At 60.9% G+C, this 21955-nt stretch overlaps 1 protein-coding gene across 1 annotated transcript in view; it reads left to right on the forward strand.

The window, feature by feature from the left end:
• SLC6A17 (solute carrier family 6 member 17) overlaps window positions 1–16999 on the forward strand; it is a 43372-nt gene extending 26373 nt beyond the window's left edge. The window contains exons 7-12 of the mRNA XM_028502773.2: window positions 7948–8189; window positions 8442–8634; window positions 10349–10541; window positions 10738–10897; window positions 12497–12659; window positions 12945–16999. Of these exons, the coding sequence (XP_028358574.1) occupies window positions 7948–8189; window positions 8442–8634; window positions 10349–10541; window positions 10738–10897; window positions 12497–12659; window positions 12945–13313 (1320 nt within the window). The 3' untranslated portion in view covers window positions 13314–16999. The remainder of the gene's footprint in view (window positions 1–7947; window positions 8190–8441; window positions 8635–10348; window positions 10542–10737; window positions 10898–12496; window positions 12660–12944) is intronic.
• The last annotated feature ends 4956 nt before the right edge of the window (window positions 17000–21955 follow it).

Raw genomic sequence — 21955 nt, forward strand, 5'->3', positions numbered from 1 at the left:
GGGGAGGGCGGTGGAGGAGCCGGGTTGGTGGGGAGCACCGAGCACTGTTTTGGCCGCAGCAGGTTCGGTGGGTGGAGATGCTGGGCGGGTGGTTAGGTACAGGAGTGTGCGGGTTGGGTGGACGTGTAAGTTTGGGAGTCCAGGAATTTAAAGTCAAGGACTGGTTACAGGCGCCTTGAGAGCGAAAGCAGACAGAGAGGAGGTGTGGACCCCAAGCAGTGGGGTCCTGGGGTCCAGAGGTTGCGGGAGAGAGCGCCCGTGAGGGAGGAGGCGGAGGAGGGAGGTGTCCATCCAGAGACAAAGAGGAGAAGGTGCTTCAGGAAGGAGGGAACGGCCAGCCCACAGCTGCAGAGACCAGGTAATGCGACTGGGAAATGGCCGGCACACTGAGCCACAGAGGGAGGGGCCGCTGGTGATCCCGACAAGAGCCGTTTCGGTGGAGGGCCGGGGAAGAGAGTCTCCTAGTCAGGGATCCCAGGGGAAACTGGAGGTGAGAAATTGGAAATGAGCAATAGAGGCCATTTATTTTCAGCTGTCCCGTAAAGGGGTGCAGAGACACGAGAATGGGGTGCTGCCCGGACCTGGCTGCGGGACCAAAGGTGTTATTTCAGCTGATAAATACGATCCGTCCCGCCCTGCCGGTAGGATTGTAAGACAGTGTGGCCGCTTTGGGAGAACGATCCGGCAGTGCCTGAGAAGGCCAGGCAGAGCTAGCGTGTGACCCGGCAGCCCCACTCCTGGGCACGGGGCCACGTCAGCTGAAAGCCTATGTCCCCCCAGAAACTTATACCCAGGCATTCACGACAGCACTGTCGGCAATAGCCAAAAAGTAGGAGCAACTCAAATGTCCATCACGGATGGATGGACGGGTCGGGGATGGTACATCCACACGGCGGAATAGCACCCAGCCATCCTAGGGAGCAGGGTACCAATCCACGCTGCAGCATGGGTGAACCTGGAAAACGTGACGTACATGAGAAGCCTGTCACGAAGACCACACAGTGTGTGGTTGCAGAACAGGCAGATCTGGGGGGAAACAGCGGTCTGTGGGGCTGGCTCAGGGCGGGGCTCGTGGGGCAGTTATGGGGGCATGTAGGGAGTGGCTGGCCGCTAATGGGTACGGGCTTTGTTTGGGGGTGATGAGGATGCTCTAAAATCGACCGTGGTAATGGCCGCTAGATGTTCTAAGATCGATGGTGGTGATGGCCGTGAAGTTGTGTTCTGAGACTCAATTTCCTACGTGGGGAAGGTGATCCCCCCACCTCCAACCAGCAATTCTTGGAACACCAGCCGAGTGTCTGAGAATTCAGTTCAATTTAACTCAATTCTGACACTCCTCAGAGATAGCATCCAATGTCACAGGTCAGGGGTTCAGTCCCACAGACTGCCCCCTGTCCCCAGATGCCAGCCACAGCCCAGGCCGTTACCTGTACCTCTGACCTCTGACCTCCGGGCTATCGATAAGAGGTTCCCACAACCCCCTCCTTGGATTCGATGCATTTGCCAGAATGGCTCACAGAACTCAGAGACACATGTTACTTAGCAGATCACGGGTTTATCGGGAGAGGTTGTAAGTCAGGAACAGCAAGAGCTGCACGGGACCAGACATGGGGAACAGTGCGGAGCTGCCATGCCCGCAGGTGAGCTGCTCCCTCCTCTTCCCCACGCATTGGCCAGCCTGGAAGCTCTCGGGACCCGTCCTCTTTGGTTGTTATGGAGGCTTCGTTACACAGACACAAAGCATCAGCCCCCACCCTTAGGTGCTTCCCAAAGTCAATTCGCTCACATAACACAAGGCACCTTTCTTGCTCTGCACACTTAGGGAACTCCCAGGGTCTCAGGAGCCGTGACAGGGCTGTGCATGAAGACCAAATAGCTTTTTGGTCACAAGGCCGCAGTTGCCAACCCTGGTCTACTAACAACTGCTGAATTATACGCTTAAAACATCCAACTGGGGGGGAGTTGGTGCTGTGAGACGGGAGGCAGACAATGCCCTTGAGTGAGCGGGAGGGTGGGACCCGGTGCCCAAGTGGAGGGGTGCATCTCAGCCTCGGGGAGCACATGCTGTCCCCACAGGGACTGGAGAGCTGGGCCGGGCCGTGCTGTGCTGGCAGCTGCTCACAGCAGGCTTCCTCTCCCGACCGTGTCCTCCTTCTCTGAGGAGCAGGAGAGGGAATGATGGAGGAGGGAGAGAGTGATGGAGGGCGCTTGGAGGCCTGAGGAGGGCAGAGGGCGAGGTGGGCTCCCGGAGGTTAGGGGTCGGGGCGTGTGCGTTGGTGAAGTGGGCCGGCAGGGGACTTAGAACCGTCACATGTTTTACTCAGATGGCGCTCCCTACGGGCTGGGCACTGTCACACGCACCTTCCATACATGAGCTCGTTTGAACGCGTTCCGAGCCTAGACATGGCATCGCTGTCGCCTCCGTTTTGCACGTGGGAAACTGCAGGGCAGGGAGAGCCGGCGGCTTGTCCAAGTTCGCACCTGTCCAGGGCGCCAGGGGCGCATCATGTGTTTGGCTGCGTACGGGCCAAGCCCCGAGGAGACGGAGGCTTGGATGTCCCCAGGGTGGGGAGTTTACCAGGTGATGACAACGGGGGGATGGCAGGGGAGTTCAGAGTGTCAGCAAGGGAGGGACCGGAAGGATGGACCGTCACTCAGCCAGTGAGGAAGGGAAGTGAGGACACACGCAGGGTGGGCGGCAGGAAGCAGAGGCAGGGCCCAGGGGGACAGAAGACTTTTTGGGGTCCAGGTGCTGGAGGAAGTGAGCTGGAAAGACGGGGTGTCTGAGTGTGGGGTCCTTAACGCTGAGGTTACCATTGGAGCGCAGATGTCATGACAGAGGTCACAGCATGACCACAGGGGTTGGGGAGAGGCAAGAGCCCCGGAAGGGAGGCGGTGAAGGGCCCGAGAGGCAGGTGTTGAAAGGCTCACCGACGTGGGTGCTGGAGCCGCCCAGGACGCTGGCGGGGCTCGCACTGGGGAGAGGAGGTGGTGCGGTGCAGTGTAGTGCAGTGCGGGGCGGGGCACCCGGCCGCTGCAGGCCCGACAACCCGAGGGAGGGCGTGCCTTCCCCTGACAGAGCCACGTGGAAACCCAGGGCTCAGGGCGGAGCCAGGCTCACTCAGCCCCTCCCCCCGCCCAGGAGGTGCCCCTGGGAGCCCCGGCAGCAGGGTAGACAGACCCGCTCCTGCTAATCACAGCTGAGTGAGGGAACTAACTACCCCGACCACTGTGTATGGTGTCCAGTCTCTTCCAAGCTCGCCAGGGGCCTCTAACCGGCAGCCAGGCTGGAGAACCCAGGCGTCAGAACGGGGAGGTGAGGGGGCTGCAGGGAAGGGTGGTGAGATGGGGGTTTGCTGATGGTGGACTGAGCCCCCCCGGCTGGGTGGAGCAGGGTGCCAGCGGTGAGGAAGGGGTGAGGGCTCGGGCCGGAGCCAGGGACAGGCCCGGTCATCCCGGGTGCAGTCCAGATGAAGAAAGACAGCCCCAGGGTGATGGACGTCTTGCAGCCGCTGAGGTCCACAGGGCCCAGGGACTGCGGAGCCAGGCCTGGTGGCCCCGTGGGCAGACCGCAGGGGTGAGGCAGAGAGGGGGCAGCCGGCCAGGAGCCCTGGAATGCCACGGGTTCCCAGCTCAGCATGCTGAGGGGGCGCCGAGGCTGGGGTCGAGGGCGGAGGCCCAGGAGGGTGCAGAGCTCCACGGACATCTCTGGGGTGGGCAGTGGGGAAAGGGGGCGAATACACACCCACACAGGTGTGTGCACGGATGTGTGTATGTGTGTGTAAATATACTGCGTTAATATCACCGGCAGGGTGTGCAAGAAGCCGATGTCATGGCTCTGTCTAGGGAAGGGGACGGGGCGTCTGGGCTACAGAGGTGACGAAAAGGAGACCTTACTGTGGACCCTGTTTTGCCTGTTGAGCTCCAAACCACGAGACTGCAGTGCTTCCAGGCAGCCACGATGGGAGGAGCCACACCGTCTCCGGGCACTGGACTCGGTGGGGCCCGTGCTCGTGGAGCTGTGGGCATCGCCGCCCCCGGGCTCCAGACGAGCGAGCTCCCGACCAGCGAGCCAGGGTGGCCGCAGGGTCAGGGGTGGGCTGGAGCCCCGAGAGAAGTGGGGCCCCTGCGAGCCCTGAAGGCCGGGCGTGGAGGTCTGCCGTGGGACTTCTCCGCTCCACAGTTAGAGCGGGACGAGGCAGGCAGCCCAGCCTGTCACCAGAGGGGGCGCCCTGGAGCCCGAAGCCTGGGTTCGGTCCCAGCGCCTGGCTCAGCAGTCCCAGGGCAAGCTCCTCCGCCTGCCTCTTGCTGCAGCTGCAAGACGGGCGAAGCACGGCGGCTCCGTCACAGCGTCAGGAGAGGCCCTGGGAGCGTCAGTATTGTTACTCCCGTCCCTCTGAAGGTGACTCTGCCCTCGGGCAGTGGCACCTGGAGCTCCAGTGCCAGCTGGTGTCTTTCAGCCCCACCTGGCGCTCGCAGGGCAGGGTGTGCTCGGGGACAAGGGCGTGTGCTCCCGTCACAAACCCACTCGGGCTGCACACTCAGCTAGCTGCAGCTCGTGGAGTCAAATAGCATCTCCATGCCCCCAAGTCAGATGCCGCGGACCCCTCCTTCCTGTGTGAGGAGTGAGTCAGTTGTCCTGCCGAGGGCTTGACAGGAGGCCACTGGGGGAGCGCCCCCTTGGGGCGGGTGTGAGCCTCGCCCTCGGTGCAGCGGCCCCTCCCCACCTCTCCCCTGCAGTCTCATTCTGGTGTCCGGAGAGGGCGCCGAGCTTCCTGAGGCCTGGCCGTGGGTTCGTTCTCGCTGACACTGTGGTCAGGACCTTGCTGGAGTCATGCTCCATCACCCCGGGACCCCTGAAAGGTCCCCTCTGAGTTCAGGGCGCACCGGCATCCCGTACGGAAGGTGCTTGGCTCGGCTCACCTTAGGATGCAGGTCAGCCTCGGCCTGTCTGTCTCTCTCTTGTCCTCCCCTCCCTACTCCCCCAATCCTGCCTTCTCTCTCGTGGGTCAGGCGCTGCTCATGCAAAGATGGCCCAGGTGGGCTCCGTCCCTAAGAAGCACAAAGTGTTGGAGACACATTCATCTGTAAGTCAGGTTTGAGCTCTCACAAGAGCCCAGGACCATGACTAGTTCTGCTAGAGGCAGTCAGGAAAAGCTTCTAAGAGGAGGTGATATTTGTGCTGGGTTTTGAGGTATTCATAGGAGTTCACCAGCAAATGCACAGGAGGAAGGAAATTCCAGGCAGGGGGAATATGCTGGGCAAAAACCACAGGCAGGAGGAGATCGTGGTGTTTTGAAGAGTCGTGAGTTCACTGCAGTCGGAGCGTTCAGTGGGAAAGATTTTCCAGCCAACAGCAGGGAACCAAGAAAGATACTTCAACATGCAAATGATGCGACCAGAGCTAGGTCCGTCTCTACCTGCCTCTGTTCCAGAACCTTCTGCGGCTCTGTGGTTGGAACTCAGCCAACTACCCAGAGCCCTCCCACTAGGTCCGGGTTTCTAGTCTGAGAGGGGTGCCCAGGTTCCGGATTGGTCAAACGGTCATGATTGACATCTATTACATCAAGGAATGCTGGCCTGAGTAATCCCTCCGCCCATTTCTTTACTTTCTGGGAGGATTTAAAAAAAAAAAAACCACCCAGGAGAGGGGAGGTGCAGAAGGGCTACCAGTAGGACTAGGGTTACAGCAGCCCCCCTAAACCTGCAGGGGATACGTTCCAGGACCCCCCCAGTGGATGCCAGAAACCGCGGACAGCACCGAACCTTACGCACCATCGTTGTTCCCTGTGGCTACACACAGCTGTTCACTCACGGCGAACACGTTACAGCTCTCTTCGGCGCATTCGAATCGCCAGCCTCACTGCTCTTGCACTTTGGGGACATTATTAGGTAGAATAAGGGTGACTCGAACATGAATATGCGTTACCGAGATGGTCAAGCCCATAACCAAGGTGGCTGCAGGGACTGACGTCTGGTCACGAGTGCAGAGGGACCCGCCGGACGGAGGGACGGGTCCCATCCTGGGCCAGACGGCGTGACGTTTCACCACACTCCCCAGAATGGCGCACGACTTAAAACTTGTGGATCATTTATTTCTGGAATGTTCCATTTAACATTTCCGGATGCTGTTGAGCGTAGGTCACTGAAACCGTGGAAAGCAAAACAGCCAATAAGGGAGGGCGACTGTGTTCTTTTCCTTTTCATCATCTCGCACCCCTGTGAGGAGCGTGTAGAGGCCCGTTTCCTTACCCGCAATGCCTGAATCCAAAGAGCCCGGAAAATCAAAGGTGTTGTCTTTCCTTTTCCCGGAACTCGTTTTGTGTCAGAATGACCTGAGCAGATACGAGGCTATTTATAGCCACTATTGATTCCCTCCGTGTGGATACCCATAGTCTGCGGCAGAACCGCGGATGGGTTCGATTGCAGGCCCGTCCCAGACCCCCCTGGGGCGCCGTGTGATTGGCTGGCACATGCGCTGTATTACCTGTCCACAGCACAGCCGGGAACAAAAGCCTGATTTCCAAAACCAGCCCGGCCCTGGTGGCTCCAGAAGGACAGGCGGGCCTGCGCGCTTGCACTTGGGGAAAGAAGAGGACCTGCTCCGTTTCTCCCGCAGGCGTGCGCTCCGTGCGTGCTCCGCTGTGACCGTTTTAAACTGCTTCACCTGCCTGCACGTCCAGACCGCCCCTCCCAGCACCCTGGCCCCCAGCAGATGATTCCCCAGCAGATGATTCCCCCGCTGCTTCACGGGCCAGCCGGGTCGGGGGCAGTGTTGGGAGGGCACCACAGCCCGGAATGAGGTGATCTGCAGTTTAGGAACGCCTTGCCCAGGCCGGCCGGAGAGTGCCGGGGCTTGGAGCGAGTCATTGCGCCTGTGGGCCTCTGTCCGCTCTGCAAAGTGTGAATCGCAATCCCGGCACCCTGCCCCACAAAGTCCTCTGTCCGGATGAGGACGGAGGCGTCTTGTCAGGGTTAAGTGCCGCCAGGGGCCAGGCGCGACCGGCGGCTGTCCATCTGATGCTCGCCGTGGCTCTGGGAGGGAGACTTGTTATTCCCACGTTCTCGATGAGGAATCCCAGGCCCTAGAACAGGCACGACCACTTGCCTGTGTTCTCGGCTCACTGAAGGTGGGAGTCCAGCGGTGTAGGCAGACGGCCAGTCTGACTCTGAAGCCCTGGGCTGGGTCCAGGCCCTGGTCCCTATCTCCTTGTCCCTAAAAGGAGAATGGTCGTGAAAACGCTTTGGAAATTGCCCCTGCCTTCCACATGCTGCTGTGGTGCAGGCTCCTGTCCTATCTGGGAGCAGATGGGGGGTCAGGCCGGGGCTGCCCCTCTCCAGGAAGGGTGGAGCAGGGGGAGGGGGGTTCCTCTGTGACCTGGAGCCTGTAGGTGTGTGTGAATGAGCGCTGGGCCTTTTATTTCTGGGAAGAGGGAGAGTGGGTAGGCAGGAGGAAGATGCTGATGTCTTTTTTTGTGGTTTGAAGTGGAAGGAGACCTTGATGTTCTTAGTTCTCTTGTGCTGTTGTGCAGGCTGTACCCCAAGCAGTTCCAGGAGGCACTACTCACACTCTAGTCTAAGTGAGTGGCACTCCCTGGAGCTGTGCACTATGCGTTATACTTATGGCCCTGGTGATGTCCCTTTGTACGATGTCTCCATGGTAAGCAATGACAGCAATTAGAATGAACAAAGTCTGCAAAGCACGCAGTGTTTATTTTCTTACCCAAGCCTGACGGTGATGCTCTGAAGTCCATACTCTTGGTATCTGTGTTTTACACGTGGGGAAATGGTTACAGACGGGCTCGGGAAAATGCCCGGGGTCACAGGGCTCTTTCCCGCTGCGCCAAGGAGCCTCTGAACTCCACTGAGGAGAGGTGGTGCGGTGGGACCTCCAGTGCACTTGAACAAAACCGTTACCATGTGTCCCTTTTCTCCCCTCCCGCACAGCTGGACAAGATGCTGGACCCGCAGGTGTGGCGGGAGGCGGCCACGCAGGTCTTCTTCGCCCTGGGGCTGGGTTTCGGGGGTGTCATCGCCTTCTCCAGCTACAACAAGCAGGACAACAACTGCCACTTCGACGCCGCCCTGGTGTCCTTCATCAACTTCTTCACCTCGGTGCTGGCCACCCTTGTGGTGTTTGCTGTGCTGGGCTTCAAGGCCAACATCATGAACGAGAAATGCGTGGTCGAGTAGGTGGCGCCTCCGCCCCCCCCGTCCTTTCTTCTCCCTGTCCGCACCACCCGGGAGGGCAGTGGGTGGGCTGTGGACGGGAAGTCCCTGTGTCCCGGGCCAGAGGAGCTCTCCAGCCCCAGCCCTGGCCCACGAGGTGTCACAGGTGTCTCTGTTGATGGCCAGGCCGAGGGAGGTCCTGCCTGGGAGGTGCCCCCAGGATCGTGCTCACCACTGCCTTTTTCCTGGGTCCTCCCCCCTTTTTGCTGCAGGAATGCTGAGAAAATCCTGGGGTACCTCCACACCAACGTCCTGAGCCGGGACCTCATCCCCCCCCACGTGAATTTCTCCCACCTGACCACCAAGGACTACGCGGAGATGTACAAGGTCATCATGACCGTGAAGGAGGACCGTTTCCCAGCCCTGGGCCTCGACCCCTGCCTGCTGGAGGACGAGCTGGACAAGGTGCGGGACAGGCTGCCCCTCCCGGGTGGGCCGGGAGGTGGACAGACCGTGGGGCTCATTCGTGTACCTGATAAGCAGGGCCTCCTGCGTGTCCAGACAGGGGGAGGGGAAGGTGTCAGCTCAAACCCCTGCCCTGAGGTGGGCTGAGTCTCGGTGAGGGGACGAGGCTGGCACACTCGTCACAGCAATTGCAGGGAGCGTGTGGGACGACCAACTTTCACGTTTATTGAGTGCGCTTCCTGTGCACCGGTCACTGCCACATGTCACACACTCCGAACAGTGCCTTGCACACGGCAGACAGAAAATAACGGTTTGTAGCAGCCCCTGCCCTTTGCTGTCTGCCCCCTCCGGCCCTCGTGACGTGCCCGGAGTTGAGTTCATGTTGTCCCAGTGTTGCGGGTGAGGAGCCTGCAATGACAGCTTGGTCAGGGTCACCTAGTCAGTAGGGGTCCCAGAGTTCAAGTTGCCACATGCTAAGTCACCCCTTGATGCTTCTGCCACATCCCCCGGCTGTCCCCACTGCCCACTCTGGCACCCATGGCCACTAGGGCCCTCAGACCCTGGGGTAGGGCAGGGGGTGCCGCGCCCTTGTTAATGCCCAGGCCTGGGTTCAGACACCCCGTTCTATCCCTGTTTGTACAACCGGAAGCTTTCCCAACGACTGTTCGTTAGAAGTGGGAACAGGAGGGGGACATGCCCACAGGTTCCGGGACCTGGCTGGTGCTCACAGCCAGCTCCCCTCGCCCTTGCCCGGGGGGGGTGGGTAGGGATGGTGACACCCCCGTGAGACACCCGAGCTCCACTGGCCTCTCCAGGCACCACCCGAGCCCTGAGGGAGCTGCGCACCGTCCCCCTGACCTGTTCCCGTGTGAGCATGAGCACAGGGGCTCTGTCCGGGGACCCCTGCCTGTCTCTCCCCCAGGTGACTGGCCGCCTCCAGGACCTGCCCCTCCCCCATGCACCCCGCCCCGTTCCCACGGGCGCGGCCTGGTCCTTGGAACAAAGCCAGGACCCCAGCAGTGTTTCCGGTGCTTCCCCCTTGACACACCCACACGACAACACTGCACACCCACACCGTGGGGAGCTGCTCCCGCGGCCACGGGACGTCACAGGACAACGGGGAGGTGGGGTCAGTGGGCAGTGTGTGGTCAGTCGCCCCCTGAGCGGGGCCCAAGCATCAGTGCTGGGGTTCTCCACCTGGCTGCCCGTCGGAGCCAGCTGGGGGCTCTGTGACACCTGGATGCCCAGCTTTACTCCCAGACCAGTCTGATCATTGTCCCTGGGGTGAGGCCTAGGTGCGGGTGCTTTTAAAGGCCCCACTGTGATCCCGTGGGGCAGCTGCAGCTGAGATCACGCCATTGAGGCCTGGAGATCAGAGCTGGGAGCAATCTGGGAGGACTTCTTAGAGGAGGAGTGCCTTGCGCTGAGAGTGTTTCTAAAAGGGGGCATCTTCGTCTGAATCACCTCGGGTCCTGGTACAGCTGGCAGGTTCTAAGCCCCGCAGCTGAACTCTTGAGTCAGTTGGTGTTTTACTGCCTTTGGGGGGGTGGATTCTGATGCCCACTCAAATCTGAGACACACCGGCCAAAGTAGCTGGACGTAGTGGGGGTGGGGACCCCTGGGAAAGTCCTGAAGCTCTGAGGGCAGAGGTGGTTGAAGCCCGGGGCTCCAGGGCGGGCGCGGGCCGGGCCCTCACGAAGCCCCGCCCCCACAGTCCGTGCAGGGCACAGGCCTGGCCTTCATCGCCTTCACCGAGGCCATGACGCACTTCCCCGCCTCCCCGTTCTGGTCCGTCATGTTCTTCCTGATGCTCATCAACCTGGGCCTGGGCAGCATGATCGGGACCATGGCCGGCATCACCACGCCTATCATCGACACCTTCAAGGTGCCCAAGGAGATGTTCACAGGTAACTGCGCCTGGCCTGTGGGCGGCCCCGGGGCTGGCGGCGGCGGGGCTGTGGCTCTGACAGAGTCACTCCCGACCCATGGGGCGGGGCCTGCTGGAGGGAGTGGTGGGATGGGAGGGGCCTGGGCGCCCCTGAGACCCCCGGGCCCCGCCCACCTGCACCTCTGCCCCCACACCGGCCTCCCGGCTCTCTGTAGTGGGCTGCTGTGTCTTTGCATTCTTCGTGGGGCTGTTGTTCGTCCAGCGCTCCGGAAACTACTTTGTCACCATGTTTGACGACTACTCGGCCACCCTGCCGCTCACCCTCATTGTCATCCTCGAGAACATCGCCGTGGCCTGGATCTATGGAACCAAGAAGTAAGGGGGCCGTGGGGGGGAGGTGTGGACAGGAGGAGGGGCCTGTCCCAGCAAGCATGGCTCAGCCGGGAGTGCCGTGTTCCCAGGGCTGCTGTGAGTGGGCAGGGGGTCACAGAGCCGAAGGTGCTCTCACGGGTCCTTTAGAGAAACTGAGGCCCAGAGGGAGGCATCCTGGCTGGTGAGAGGCAGAGCCAGGCCGAGGGCATGTGTTTCCCGGGCTCAGGCCCTGACGCCGCCCTCCACTGCCTGCAGTGACCACAGCACCTCTCCTGGGTGCCGACTGCTCAGAACTTTCTGAAGCTGAGGCACCTAGTGGGTGTGCGAGGGGCCCCTGCCTCCCAAGCGCTGGTAGACTCCAGCAGCCCGACTCACGGCTTTAAGGCTGTTTGCACAGGGGTGAGAGGCAGGCTGTAACTGGGGGTCTGGGTGGGTAAGGGGATTCGGCAATGAGAAAGGATGGGGTCTCGTGGCCTGAGCCTGGGGCAGACCTGTGCTCACTGTCCAGCTCCGGCCTCATTCTTCATTTAAGGACCAAGCTGTACCCCCAGAAAGCCCCAGGACTGGGTCCCTCTCCCTTGCTGAGGGCCAGGGCTCCGCTGGTCCCCTCAGCCTGACCCTCCCCTGATGTCTGGACCTGGCCTTAGAACCAGGCTCTCTCCCCATCCCTGAGAGAGCCGCCCACCTCTGGGAGGGCGCGGGGGTGGGGGGGGCGCTAGCGAGAAGGCGGGGAGCAACCCTCGAGCCAGGGCTGGGACGCACTTCTGGAAGGTGCTGACTCGTGTGCCCCTTCTCAGAACATTATTTTTAAATGCATATGATAAAATGTATAGTATTGTACAGGTAACTCGATTTAGTGAAAATTAGCAAGATGTTGAAAATCGGAGATGTAATATCTGTGTACTTCATTTTTACCACATTAAGTTGCGAGATCTAGCTGTGGGTCTAGTAACAGTGGCAACTTTAAATGAGCGATGAGAACCAGTGACATGTGCAGGTAATTTCCACCGCAGTGTGATAGGAAAAGGTCTGAGGTTTAATCCGTTGCTGGCAGAGTCCCAGGTGCTGTTAATACTACCTCGGTTGCTTGCATTTATAATAGAAATGAAATGTGATATTGCAGTGAGGTATGATTGAGGTAAAGGTGATGTTCTAACACCGTTCCTGGACACAGCCTGCTAGCCCCCCAGAATTCCACCCACTGGCGGGGTACTGAGAAACCCCTGAGTCAGGGAGCCTTCCGGACACTGGGGAAGGTGCACTACCACCTCTTTTCCAGCAGGGGGAGTCTAGAGCCAGGCCATTGTGAGTGGGGGGTGGGGGTGCCCAGAGCATACAGCCCTCTGGTGTGCCCCATGGGTTGTATGGTAGCCTTGGGTGGGCTGTGACTTGATGTGGTCAGAGGAGGTTAGAGGAAGGCGGCAGAGCCTGCCCAGAGGCCAGCGGGGCCACAGATAATACACCAGGATCCTTGGAGACAAAGAATGGAGGAGCCTGGGAGGGATGGAGTGGTCAGGGAAGGCTTCCTGGAGGAAGTGGCTCTGGAGGAACACAACTGGAGGAACAGGCAACAACCTCTGGGCCCTCTGCCGCCCCTGGCAGGTTCATGCAGGAGCTGACGGAGATGCTGGGCTTCCGGCCCTACCGCTTCTACTTCTACATGTGGAAGTTCGTGTCTCCCCTGTGCATGGCCGTGCTCACCACGGCCAGCGTCATCCAGCTGGGGGTCACGCCCCCGGGCTACAGCGCCTGGATCAAAGAGGAGGTGAGGGTGGCCGCCGGGACCCTCAGGACGAGGGTCAGGAGGGCTAATGCACCGATCCCGTCTTTCTAACCCGTGTTTTGTCCCTGTGTGTGTGGGGTGACATCACCCTTCCTTGTACAAGTGTAGAGACTGGGACACAGGTGACCAGCTAACTTCAGTAAGGACCCCTGCGGGGGCCGGGCCAGTGGGTGGGGCAGCTGGAGAGGGCGGGAAGAGGCGGTCTGGGGCAGGCGAGGCTGGGGCAGCGTGCCCTGTGAAGCAGCGGCCCCCCCTGTCCGCCCCCAGGCCGCCGAGCGCTACCTGTATTTCCCCAACTGGGCCATGGCCCTCCTGATCATCCTCATCCTGGTGGCCACCCTGCCCATCCCCGTGGTGTTCGTCCTGCGGCACTTCCACCTGCTGTCCGACGGCTCCAACACCCTCTCCGTGTCCTACAAGAAGGGCCGCATGATGAAGGACATCTCCAACCTGGAGGAGAACGATGAGACCCGCTTCATCCTCAACAAGGTGCCCAGCGAGGCGCCCTCCCCCATGCCCACGCACCGCTCCTACCTGGGGCCCGGCGGCACGTCGCCCCTGGAGCCCGGCGGGGACCCCAACGGACGCTATGGGAGCGGCTACCTCCTGGCCAGCACCCCCGAGTCAGAGCTGTGACCGCCGGCCCCCAGCACCGCCCGCCTCCCCTCCACACCCAGCCAGCCCCCGCCCCAGCCTGTTCGCCCCTCCCCAGAGAGGGGTCCACCCTGACTCGTCCCCCACCCCAGTCCCAGCTGATTCTGCTCCCCAGACCTAGGTGGGGGCCGCACCATCTAAGCCTCTGAGATCTCCCCAGATGGTGGCCATGTAATTGGAATAATCCTGAAGTTCTGATTCCCAGCACAGGGGAGACTCCAAGTGACCACTTTTGGGGTTACTTCGCCCTCCTCCTCTCCCCCTAACCTGCTGCCTACAGTTCTGAGGTCTCGGAGTCCCTCTGTGCTGCCGGGCGGTGGTGCTGGCGACAGGCACGGCAGGCGGGTGGGGTGCCCCAGAGGCTGCCGGACTGAAGGCTGGAGATGGGGCGGGCATGTCTGCACCCGGGGCTCAGGCGTGGGGTGGTATGAGGCACACGGCGCCCCGACAGCAGAGGGATAAGGGGGCGCCCCCACCCCCAACTCCAGGTGCGATCTCTGGTGTCCTGGGTTCTGCCTGGGAGGGTGATGGCGAGGCCGGAGCCTGCCTACCTCCGTGAGGGCTTCGCCATCTCCCTGTCCCCTCCCCACCCCCAGCCCCACCCTGGAGCCCGGAGTGGCGGCCCCTGCTTTCCCCCGAGGTTTCCAGAGCACACGTGCCCACAGCACAATTCAGATGGTGGGCAGCACGGCTGCAAAGCACATCCCCTCACTCCCCCGGGGCCCCTGCTCTCTCTCTAGCGGCAGCTCCTCCCCTGGAGCGGGGTCCCCGGGGTTCTGGGGCCCACGCCCAGGATGCCCGGCACCTGGGCAGAGAATTCCACTGCCCCTCTGGGCCGCCCCTCACCCTCTGTTGTGTGAGCACAGCTTCCCGGGTGCCTGTCGTGGACAGACGCCTCGGGAACCTTTCCCAAACCACCCCGCCCACGTGGACCAGGGCCACAGGCATTGCTGTGGACCCTGCAGGTTGCCCGGGGTGGGGTGTGCTGGGTCTCTGTCCTGGGGCGCAGCCCCCCAGCATTCCTCACCCCAACTCTTACCTTCTGGCTGACCTTGGAGTACGGCTGCCCTAAGAGTAAGGCTGGGAGGGATGGATGGACCAATGGAAGGATGGATAGATGAGTGGGTGATGGATGGGTGATGGATGGGTAGCTGGGCGGGGGGATGGATGGATGATGGATGGATGGATGGATGGGTGATGGATGAATGATGGATGGGCAGGTGGATTGGTGGATGGATGGGTGGTGGGTGGGTAGGGAGGTGGGGGGATGGATGGATGATGGATGGATGGATGATGGATGGGCAGGTGGATTGGTGGATGGATGAGTGATGGGTGGATGGATGATGGATGGGTGGGTGGATGATGGATGGGCAGGTGGATTGGCGGATGGATGAGTGATGGATGGATGGATGGATGGATGATGGGTGGATGGATGATGGATGGGCAGGTGGATTGGTGGATGGATGAGTGATGGATGGATGGATGGATGATGGGTGGATGGATGATGGATGGGCAGGTGGATTGGCGGATGGATGGGTGATGGATGGGTAGGGAGGTGGGGGTGGAGGATGGAAGGTAGGAGGGAGGGCAGACTGGCTGGCACAGCAAACCTCTGAGAGCTGTGGCAGGAAGGGAGGGGACAGGCCACATCGCTAGGCCTGGGCGCCTGGACAGAGGGTCCTGAGTCACTGGTGGGGGTGGGGACAGACTAGACCCAGGGCTCCCTCCTCCCCTCCGTAGTCCCTTGCCCACTCCCTTGCCTGGGGAGCCATCCCCCATCCCGCCATTTTCCTTACCCACCCCTCCCTCCCTCCCCCATTTCTGGCCCTCTCAGCCCCACCCACCTCCCCGACCTGAGGGGAGAGGAGAGACCCAGGTCTCCCCAGAGACCCCAGCCTTTGGAGCACAACGTCCCGCCTCAGGCCCTCTCGCCCGGCAGCACCCCCTCCGTGGCCCCAAGCCCAGTCCCAGCCTATTTAGCAACAGGAGAGGCCAGGCCCCAGGAGAGACACCCCACTATACATCCTCCTCCGTGTACCCCACTTCTGTTGTGTAGTCAGTCTGGACATGGGGGTGTCCGTGCTATCAATGACAACCCCGATATTATCCTGCGGCTGGCGGACTCTCTCCATCCTCAATGCTGTACAGATCTATTTTCATTGTATATCTAATATATTTTTAATTTTGTAGCTTGTGGCTGGGCCAGGCCCCAGCCCACCAGCCTGCCTCGGGGACTGAGCAGGGCAGCCGCTTGGTCCCTCGGGCTGGGGGTGCGCCTGGCCCGTCCCGGCTGTGTCTGCTGTGTTAGCCGTAGGGCTCGGAGCTTGCGTGTGTGTGTGCGCGTGTGCGTGTGTAGCGTGTGCACCTACGTGCGTGTGGCTGTGTGTAGGGTGCTGACTTGTGGACCCCGGTGTTTACCGTGCCCCCGAAGACCCCGCCGCCCTCCTCGCCTCCCCCTCCTCCTCTCAGTCAGGCCTCGGGCCCAGCCTGCCGGAAGCCCCCTGCCTGGGCAAGGCGGGCTCTCCTTGCCGGGGACCTGTTGCCTTCGTACCGCAGGGAAGGAGGGACCTGCTGAGGCCAGGGGAGCCCCCGCATTTATTTTCCAGTCAGCCTCCTGCTGTCTCCACCAGAGTCCCAAGTTCTTCGTCCCGAGGAAAATCCTGGGCTCCTTGAGGTGGTGCGGCCCCAGGAAGGCCTCTCACAGCACCCGGGCCCTGCGTGTGTCTCTGGGACAGTCCCGACCGAGTTCAGAAGGGAGCTGGGTGCGCCCGGCCCCTGGGCTGCTGGCATGCACACCTACGCCCAGTCCTCAGGGGGCTGGAGGCGGGGCAGGTCCAGGGCAGGTGGGGCCTTTGACGAGGTGAGATCCAGCCCCAGGTTTCCCGGGGGGAGCAGGAGGCAGCACCACATCCCTGTGCAGGGTCCCCGCCCACCCCGGCTGTGGTGCTGTCCCGCAGCACCCACGGGAGACAGTGGGCTCCAGGGCAGGGCGTGCCTGAGACTCCCCTGCTCCCTGCCCTGTGGCCCGGTCACCAGCGTAGTGCTCAGGGAGCCGTCTCCGCTGCGGCAGCTGGAAGCCCAGGTGGGTCCGGACAGGCGGGGCGCACAGGTCGATGCCAGTGAGGCCGGCCTTGCCCTTCGGCCATGAATCTGTAGAGATGGCCCCTTCGCTAGCGCCAGGGGAAGCCGAGAGGCTGGGGCCGGGGGCCTGGATGGTCCTGGACCCTGGGCAGGCCTGCAGTATTTCGGGCTGGGGTGCCCTTCTGCCTGTCCTTACAGCTGCACCCCTGCCACCGCCCCCAGAGCGGTCCCCACGGTGGAGAAGAGGAGAGACGGGCAGGTTGGAAGGCACCTGACCCCCTGAGTGTCCACTAGGCCCCGAAACTGGGGGCCTGCTGCCCCATCAGTGGGGCCTGGCGACTGGGGCTGCGGAAGGGGGCCCAGGGCCCCTCCTCATCCCAAGCGCCACTTTGGACAGACCCGGTACACACCGAGAGCATCCCTAGGTCCTGGCGCAGGTTCGAGTTTGTGTGCCCGTGGCCAGCCGGAGCCCTGGGTAGATCAAGACCACTCAGCCCAGGGGAGGGGACGAGGTATTGTCACCCTGGAGCCCCTCCTTCCTCTCCGCTTCCCCCATGGTGTACAATAAAATGTCTGTTCTTACCAACCCCCTCTTGCCTCTCTGACCGGCCCGGGTGGGGGTCGGGGCAGTGTTGGGGTGAGAGCGTGGATGGGAGGCCGTGGGAGCTGCGGGTGCGGCTGGCCGGCTGGGGACTTGGGAAGAGTGAGGAGGCACATGGACCCACTCCCCCGGGAACTGTCTTGGTGTCCTTGCAGCGGGCCTCACCGGGCTCCGGGGGCTCCACGCCGGCCATCGAGTGCGGTGTTTGCGACAGCAGGCTCTCCAAGGAAGACCCAGCCGGCCCTTGGGCAGCAGGGGTTCTCGGTGCACGGCGCCGCTTACACGCGGGTCTTGCCAGTGAATACACGGCCAGCCGGGCCCCCTGTGCCCGCGGGCTTCACTTCTGTGAGTTCAACCAACTGCGGGGGGTGGGGGGGTGGCACGGGGGAAGGCAGAGCCTCCCGTCTGCGTGCAGCGGGGAAGCCGGACTCTGGCTGTTCCACAGACAGAGCCTGCTCACGCCTGGACTTTTGGCTGCGTTGTCCAAGGGTCAGCTGGCTGTCAGGTTTTTGCTTCCGATGTGAGGACGGTGTTTGGTGTCCACTTACAGGGACTTGAGGGGGGAATTCCTGCCCCACCTCGCTGCCAGAAGGAGCTGTACCTGTCAGCTCTGCAGGACTCCGGTGTGTGGGGGTCCCACAGGGAAGGGGTGGGGGGTGGCTGGGAAGGCCTGGGAGCCAGGTAGGGGCCAGCAGGGGACTTGAGGGTTCAGGGGAGTGAGCCATGTTGTAAGCTGTGAGGGAGCGGCCCCGCCCCTCTCTTCAAGTACAAGGTGAAGATGAAATACTGGATTTGCCATTACCTACTTTCTCTCTCTTTTTATTTTATTTATTTTTAGAGAGGGAAGGGAGGGGGAGAGAAAGAGAGAGAGACATTAATGTGCGGTTGCTGGGGGTCATGGCCTGCAATCCAGGCATGTACCCTGACTGGGAATCGAACCTGCGACACTTTGGTTCGCAGCCCACCCTCAATCCATTGAGCTACGCCAGCCAGGGCACATTACCTACTTTCTCAAATTTCAATCTCAAGTATTTATGAAGCACTGGAGGGGTTGTGGGAAGGGGAGGCTCTGCTTCTTGCCTCTCCAACAAGGAGCCCAGACAGCGGAAGAAGCAGGTTTGGCTCCTGGGGGAGGGGAAGGCCCCCCCACTCCCACGGTGCCCTCTCCAGCCTGGGTGGGATGCTGCTGCCTGGGAGGACACACGCAGCCCAGTCCCCCAGGCACCTTCCACTTCCTCCTCCGGCCGAGAAAACCATGCTGTTCCACGAACAGCCAGCAGATGGCAGGAGAACCTTTCTATCCAGCTCTTGGTCCGCTCCCAACTCCATCACTTCACGCCTTTGTGGGCCAGTTTATTCGTTAAACAAATATTTATTAAGCATCCGCTGTGACAGGCTCTGTGCCAGCTACGGACTCACAAAGACAGATGAATCATCCCCCACCGTCCGGAGTGTGGGGAGGGGAAGGGAACCCCTCCTCCCCCTCTCCCGATTCCCGGTCTCCTCACATGCCTCCCAAATGGGGAATGTCTGGATGCTACAAATGTCACTCCCGGAAAATTTACTCAGCCCTCTGGTTGAAAGTAAAGGTTCTGGTTGAAATGGCAGCCCTCCTGCCAGGAGGGATGCACAAGTGCACTAAGAAGCAGTACAACAAGGCCTTGGGTTTGAGGGAGATGTGGAGCTGGCCTCCCCAAGTTCAAGTTCAAATGCCAGCCAGGCCTTCTGCTTCTTGGGAGCACTAGAGCAAGTTATTCGATGCCCCTGAGCTTACATTTCCTGGTCTGTAAAGTAGGTCCAATGAGAGGGTTGAACCAAGATGGCACATCTTGCTATGTATCCAGCTACCCCAGATCTCAGTGGCTTAAAACAATCGCTTTATCGAGTCTCTCGGGGTTTTGCGTGAGGGATTCAGGCAGAGCTTGTGAGTGACTCCCCTAGTGGCATCTGAGGTCACTCGGTGGCCTTCAGCGGCAGGCGGGCTGGCCTGGAGGACCCAGGGCAGCCTCACGCATGTTCGTGCAGACGCTGGCATGTGGGTGAGAACAGCCGCAGGGCCGGGCTCGCCGTGTCTCCAGAGGCGCGTCCACCGCTGACTGCTCCAACATCGCTCACCTCCGGGGGCCAGACTTCTTCTGTGGTGGCTCAGAGAGACCGTTTCAAGGGACGGGAGGTGGATGCTGCCACTTCTCTAAGGCCTGGGCCTTGACAGTGGCTCTGTGGCACTTCAGTTGTGTTCTGTGGGTCACAGCATCTGCCCCAGGTTCATGGGAAGGCAGCGAGAGCCCACTTGTAGGTGGGAGGAAGGGGGGCAAAGAACTTGTGGCTGCCCATGTGATGGGTCTGTGCCAGGGGGCTAGGGACTCCCAGTCATCGGCCCCTGTGAGGGTACTTTCTCCTAAGGGGCTGTCAGCTTAGAGGCACAGGACGGGGACATTCACAGAGAGAGGTGAGTGGCTGCGCTGGGGCCCGGGTGGAGGGAGCAGGCCGGGAGGATGGGAAACACGAGCGGTGGGTGGGGGAGCCGGCTCCCTCTGCCTTGTGAGCTCCAGACGTGGGGGCCACAAGGCAGGTTTGAGTCACCGCTTTGTCACCAGCTGCACGACCTTTGGCACGTCACTTAACTCTCTGAACCTTTGTTTTCTAATGTAAAAGGAGAATGACAACAAAAATCTCTTTCTTTCACAAATGATGTGAGAAAAAAAAAATGAACTCCTGGAGTACCTACTGGAATATAGTGTCGAATTCTTTCCAGCTGGAACATAATAGGTGCTCATTAAATATGAACTTCCTTCTTGTACCTGTAAGTCCATGGCCTGCTTCCTTCTGGAGGCTTGTCACCCAGGCAAGGAGACCTCTCCCAGAGCTATTCAGAAAGAACGGTTCCAGCCTCAAATCCAAGGGAGCTCTGGAAAGAGGCAAGGGAAGGCACTGTTTCCAGGAAAGGAAGTATCAGATTGTGTGTGTGTGTGTGTGGGGGGGGGGGTCTCACTGATACGGCGTGCCCTCCTGGAATCAGAGAGAAAAAAGATGCCTCCTTTGACCAGCACATTATAACAGAAGTGATGCTCTGTGACCTTTGAGGTGTTCAAGGGTTACTGGTTCTGCGGGGACCCAGCTGCCACATAAAAAGTCCAGCTGCCCTGAGGCTGCCCATGCTGGAGAACCTGCATGTTTGCAGGTGCTTAGGTCAACAGTTTTAGCTGAAACCCAAACCGACCACCAGTATCGACGGCCAGCCAGGTGAACTGCCCCAGTGGACATGGCCTAGTGAGCATGCAGCCCAGCTGACCTCCCAGCATTGACAGACCCGCGTGGAACGGTCCAACCGAGCCCCCCTAACTTCCTGACCCATAAAACCATGAGCCAAATAAATGCTTGCTGGATTTACACCACAAAACTGTGCGGATAATTTGCTTCACAGCAATCGTAACCACAATACCTTAGTGATTCCCCGGCCCAACACCCTCGTAGAACGGTTGGGGAAACTGAGGCCCAGAGAGGGAAGGGTTCTACCCAGAATTCCCATAACCAAGCAGGGGGGACACTGGGTCAAAGCCCCGGGTTTCTTGACTCGGTCCTGTGCTCCCTCCAGGATGGCAAGCTGCCAACAGGAAGGGCTCGCCCCTGTTCCCTGGCCCCGCCCCTCATTCAGTCCACGCATCAGGCACGAGCGGAGTGTTCTGAGTGCCCGGGGCTGCGCCAGTCACTGAGAACACACAGAGAAGGGCCAGGCAGCGTGCCCTGCCTCCTAGTGGCAGTCACCACCTGACTCGGAACGCCTGCCACGCTCATAGCCCCCCGGTGCCAGGCACAGCGCTGCGTTCTTGACCTACGTCATCTCCTGCAGCAAGAGGCCCGGGAAGTGAGGAGAAAATGACGTCTGTCCCTCAGCAGCAAACCAACCATTGTTTCGGTTACGCCGTGCCAGGCACAGGAGCGGCGGAGCGGAATACGGTGCTGATCCCCCCTGCGGCTCCCCAGCCTGGCCCGGCTGGGGACAGGGTCTTCGTTCCTCCCAGGCTGGCCCGAGCAGGGGAGGGTCCCCGGGCTCAGCACCGCAGAGGAGCCCGAGTTTGCTCGGCCTCTCCGGACAATTTCCTCCCCTTCCCCCAGGACACTGCTGGAGGGGACCCGGTCCATCAGGGCTAATTAACTATGCTGATGAAATGAACCAGTTTTGCTGGAATTTAGCCCGGGTGGGAGGAATCTGCACTTCTGAAGACGGAGGCAGGCTGCATGCCCAACGAGTCTCGCCAGCTGGGCCCCACACTGACCTGTGTGCGCGTGCACGTTCTCTGGACACAGGCTGGGTGTCTACCGCAGCTGCCTTGAGCAAGGAGGGTTCTGGGGTCCACTTGGCTGGCCTTGGACGTGTGATTCCCGTGATCGCCGTTCTACACGCAGAGGCCACGTGGGCCCCCGTGTCGCGCTCTGCCCTCCACCCAGGCCCAGGCCCAGCCCAGTCTCCAGAGCTCACTGCTGCTCCCTGGGTCCGAAATCCCTCTCGGAGACGGTGCCTGCAAGCTGGCACTCAGGTCCCTTCTGGCCCTTTGGTTCCAAGCCCATGGTTCACAAGCCTGGAGTCCTGGCCAGGCCTGAGTTTGTGGCCTGCACCCTTCTGGTCCTTTCCCTTTAACACTGGGCCATCAAAGGCCACACTTGGAGATCCCCAGAGCCCCCGATACACCTTCAAGCAAATTTTCCCAGCAGCCCAAACCCTGACTCCAGCCCTGGTGCACAGCCATTCTAGCTGACCCCACGGGGCCCTTGGGCTGTCCTCTACACTGCTGGGTCCTCCTCAGACCCCTCCTGGGAAGGCTCTCCACTTTGATCTGGAGCCTGCTCATCTCTACAGGCTGGGGGGAGGGGGGAGGGGGCAGAAGGGGTGGGAGGCAGGGTTACATGAACTGATAAGCAAGCTAGAGGCTTGCAGCCTCCT

The sequence above is a fragment of the Phyllostomus discolor genome, chromosome 14 (genome assembly GCF_004126475.2).
Source record: "Phyllostomus discolor isolate MPI-MPIP mPhyDis1 chromosome 14, mPhyDis1.pri.v3, whole genome shotgun sequence".
NCBI lineage: Eukaryota > Metazoa > Chordata > Mammalia > Chiroptera > Phyllostomidae > Phyllostomus > Phyllostomus discolor.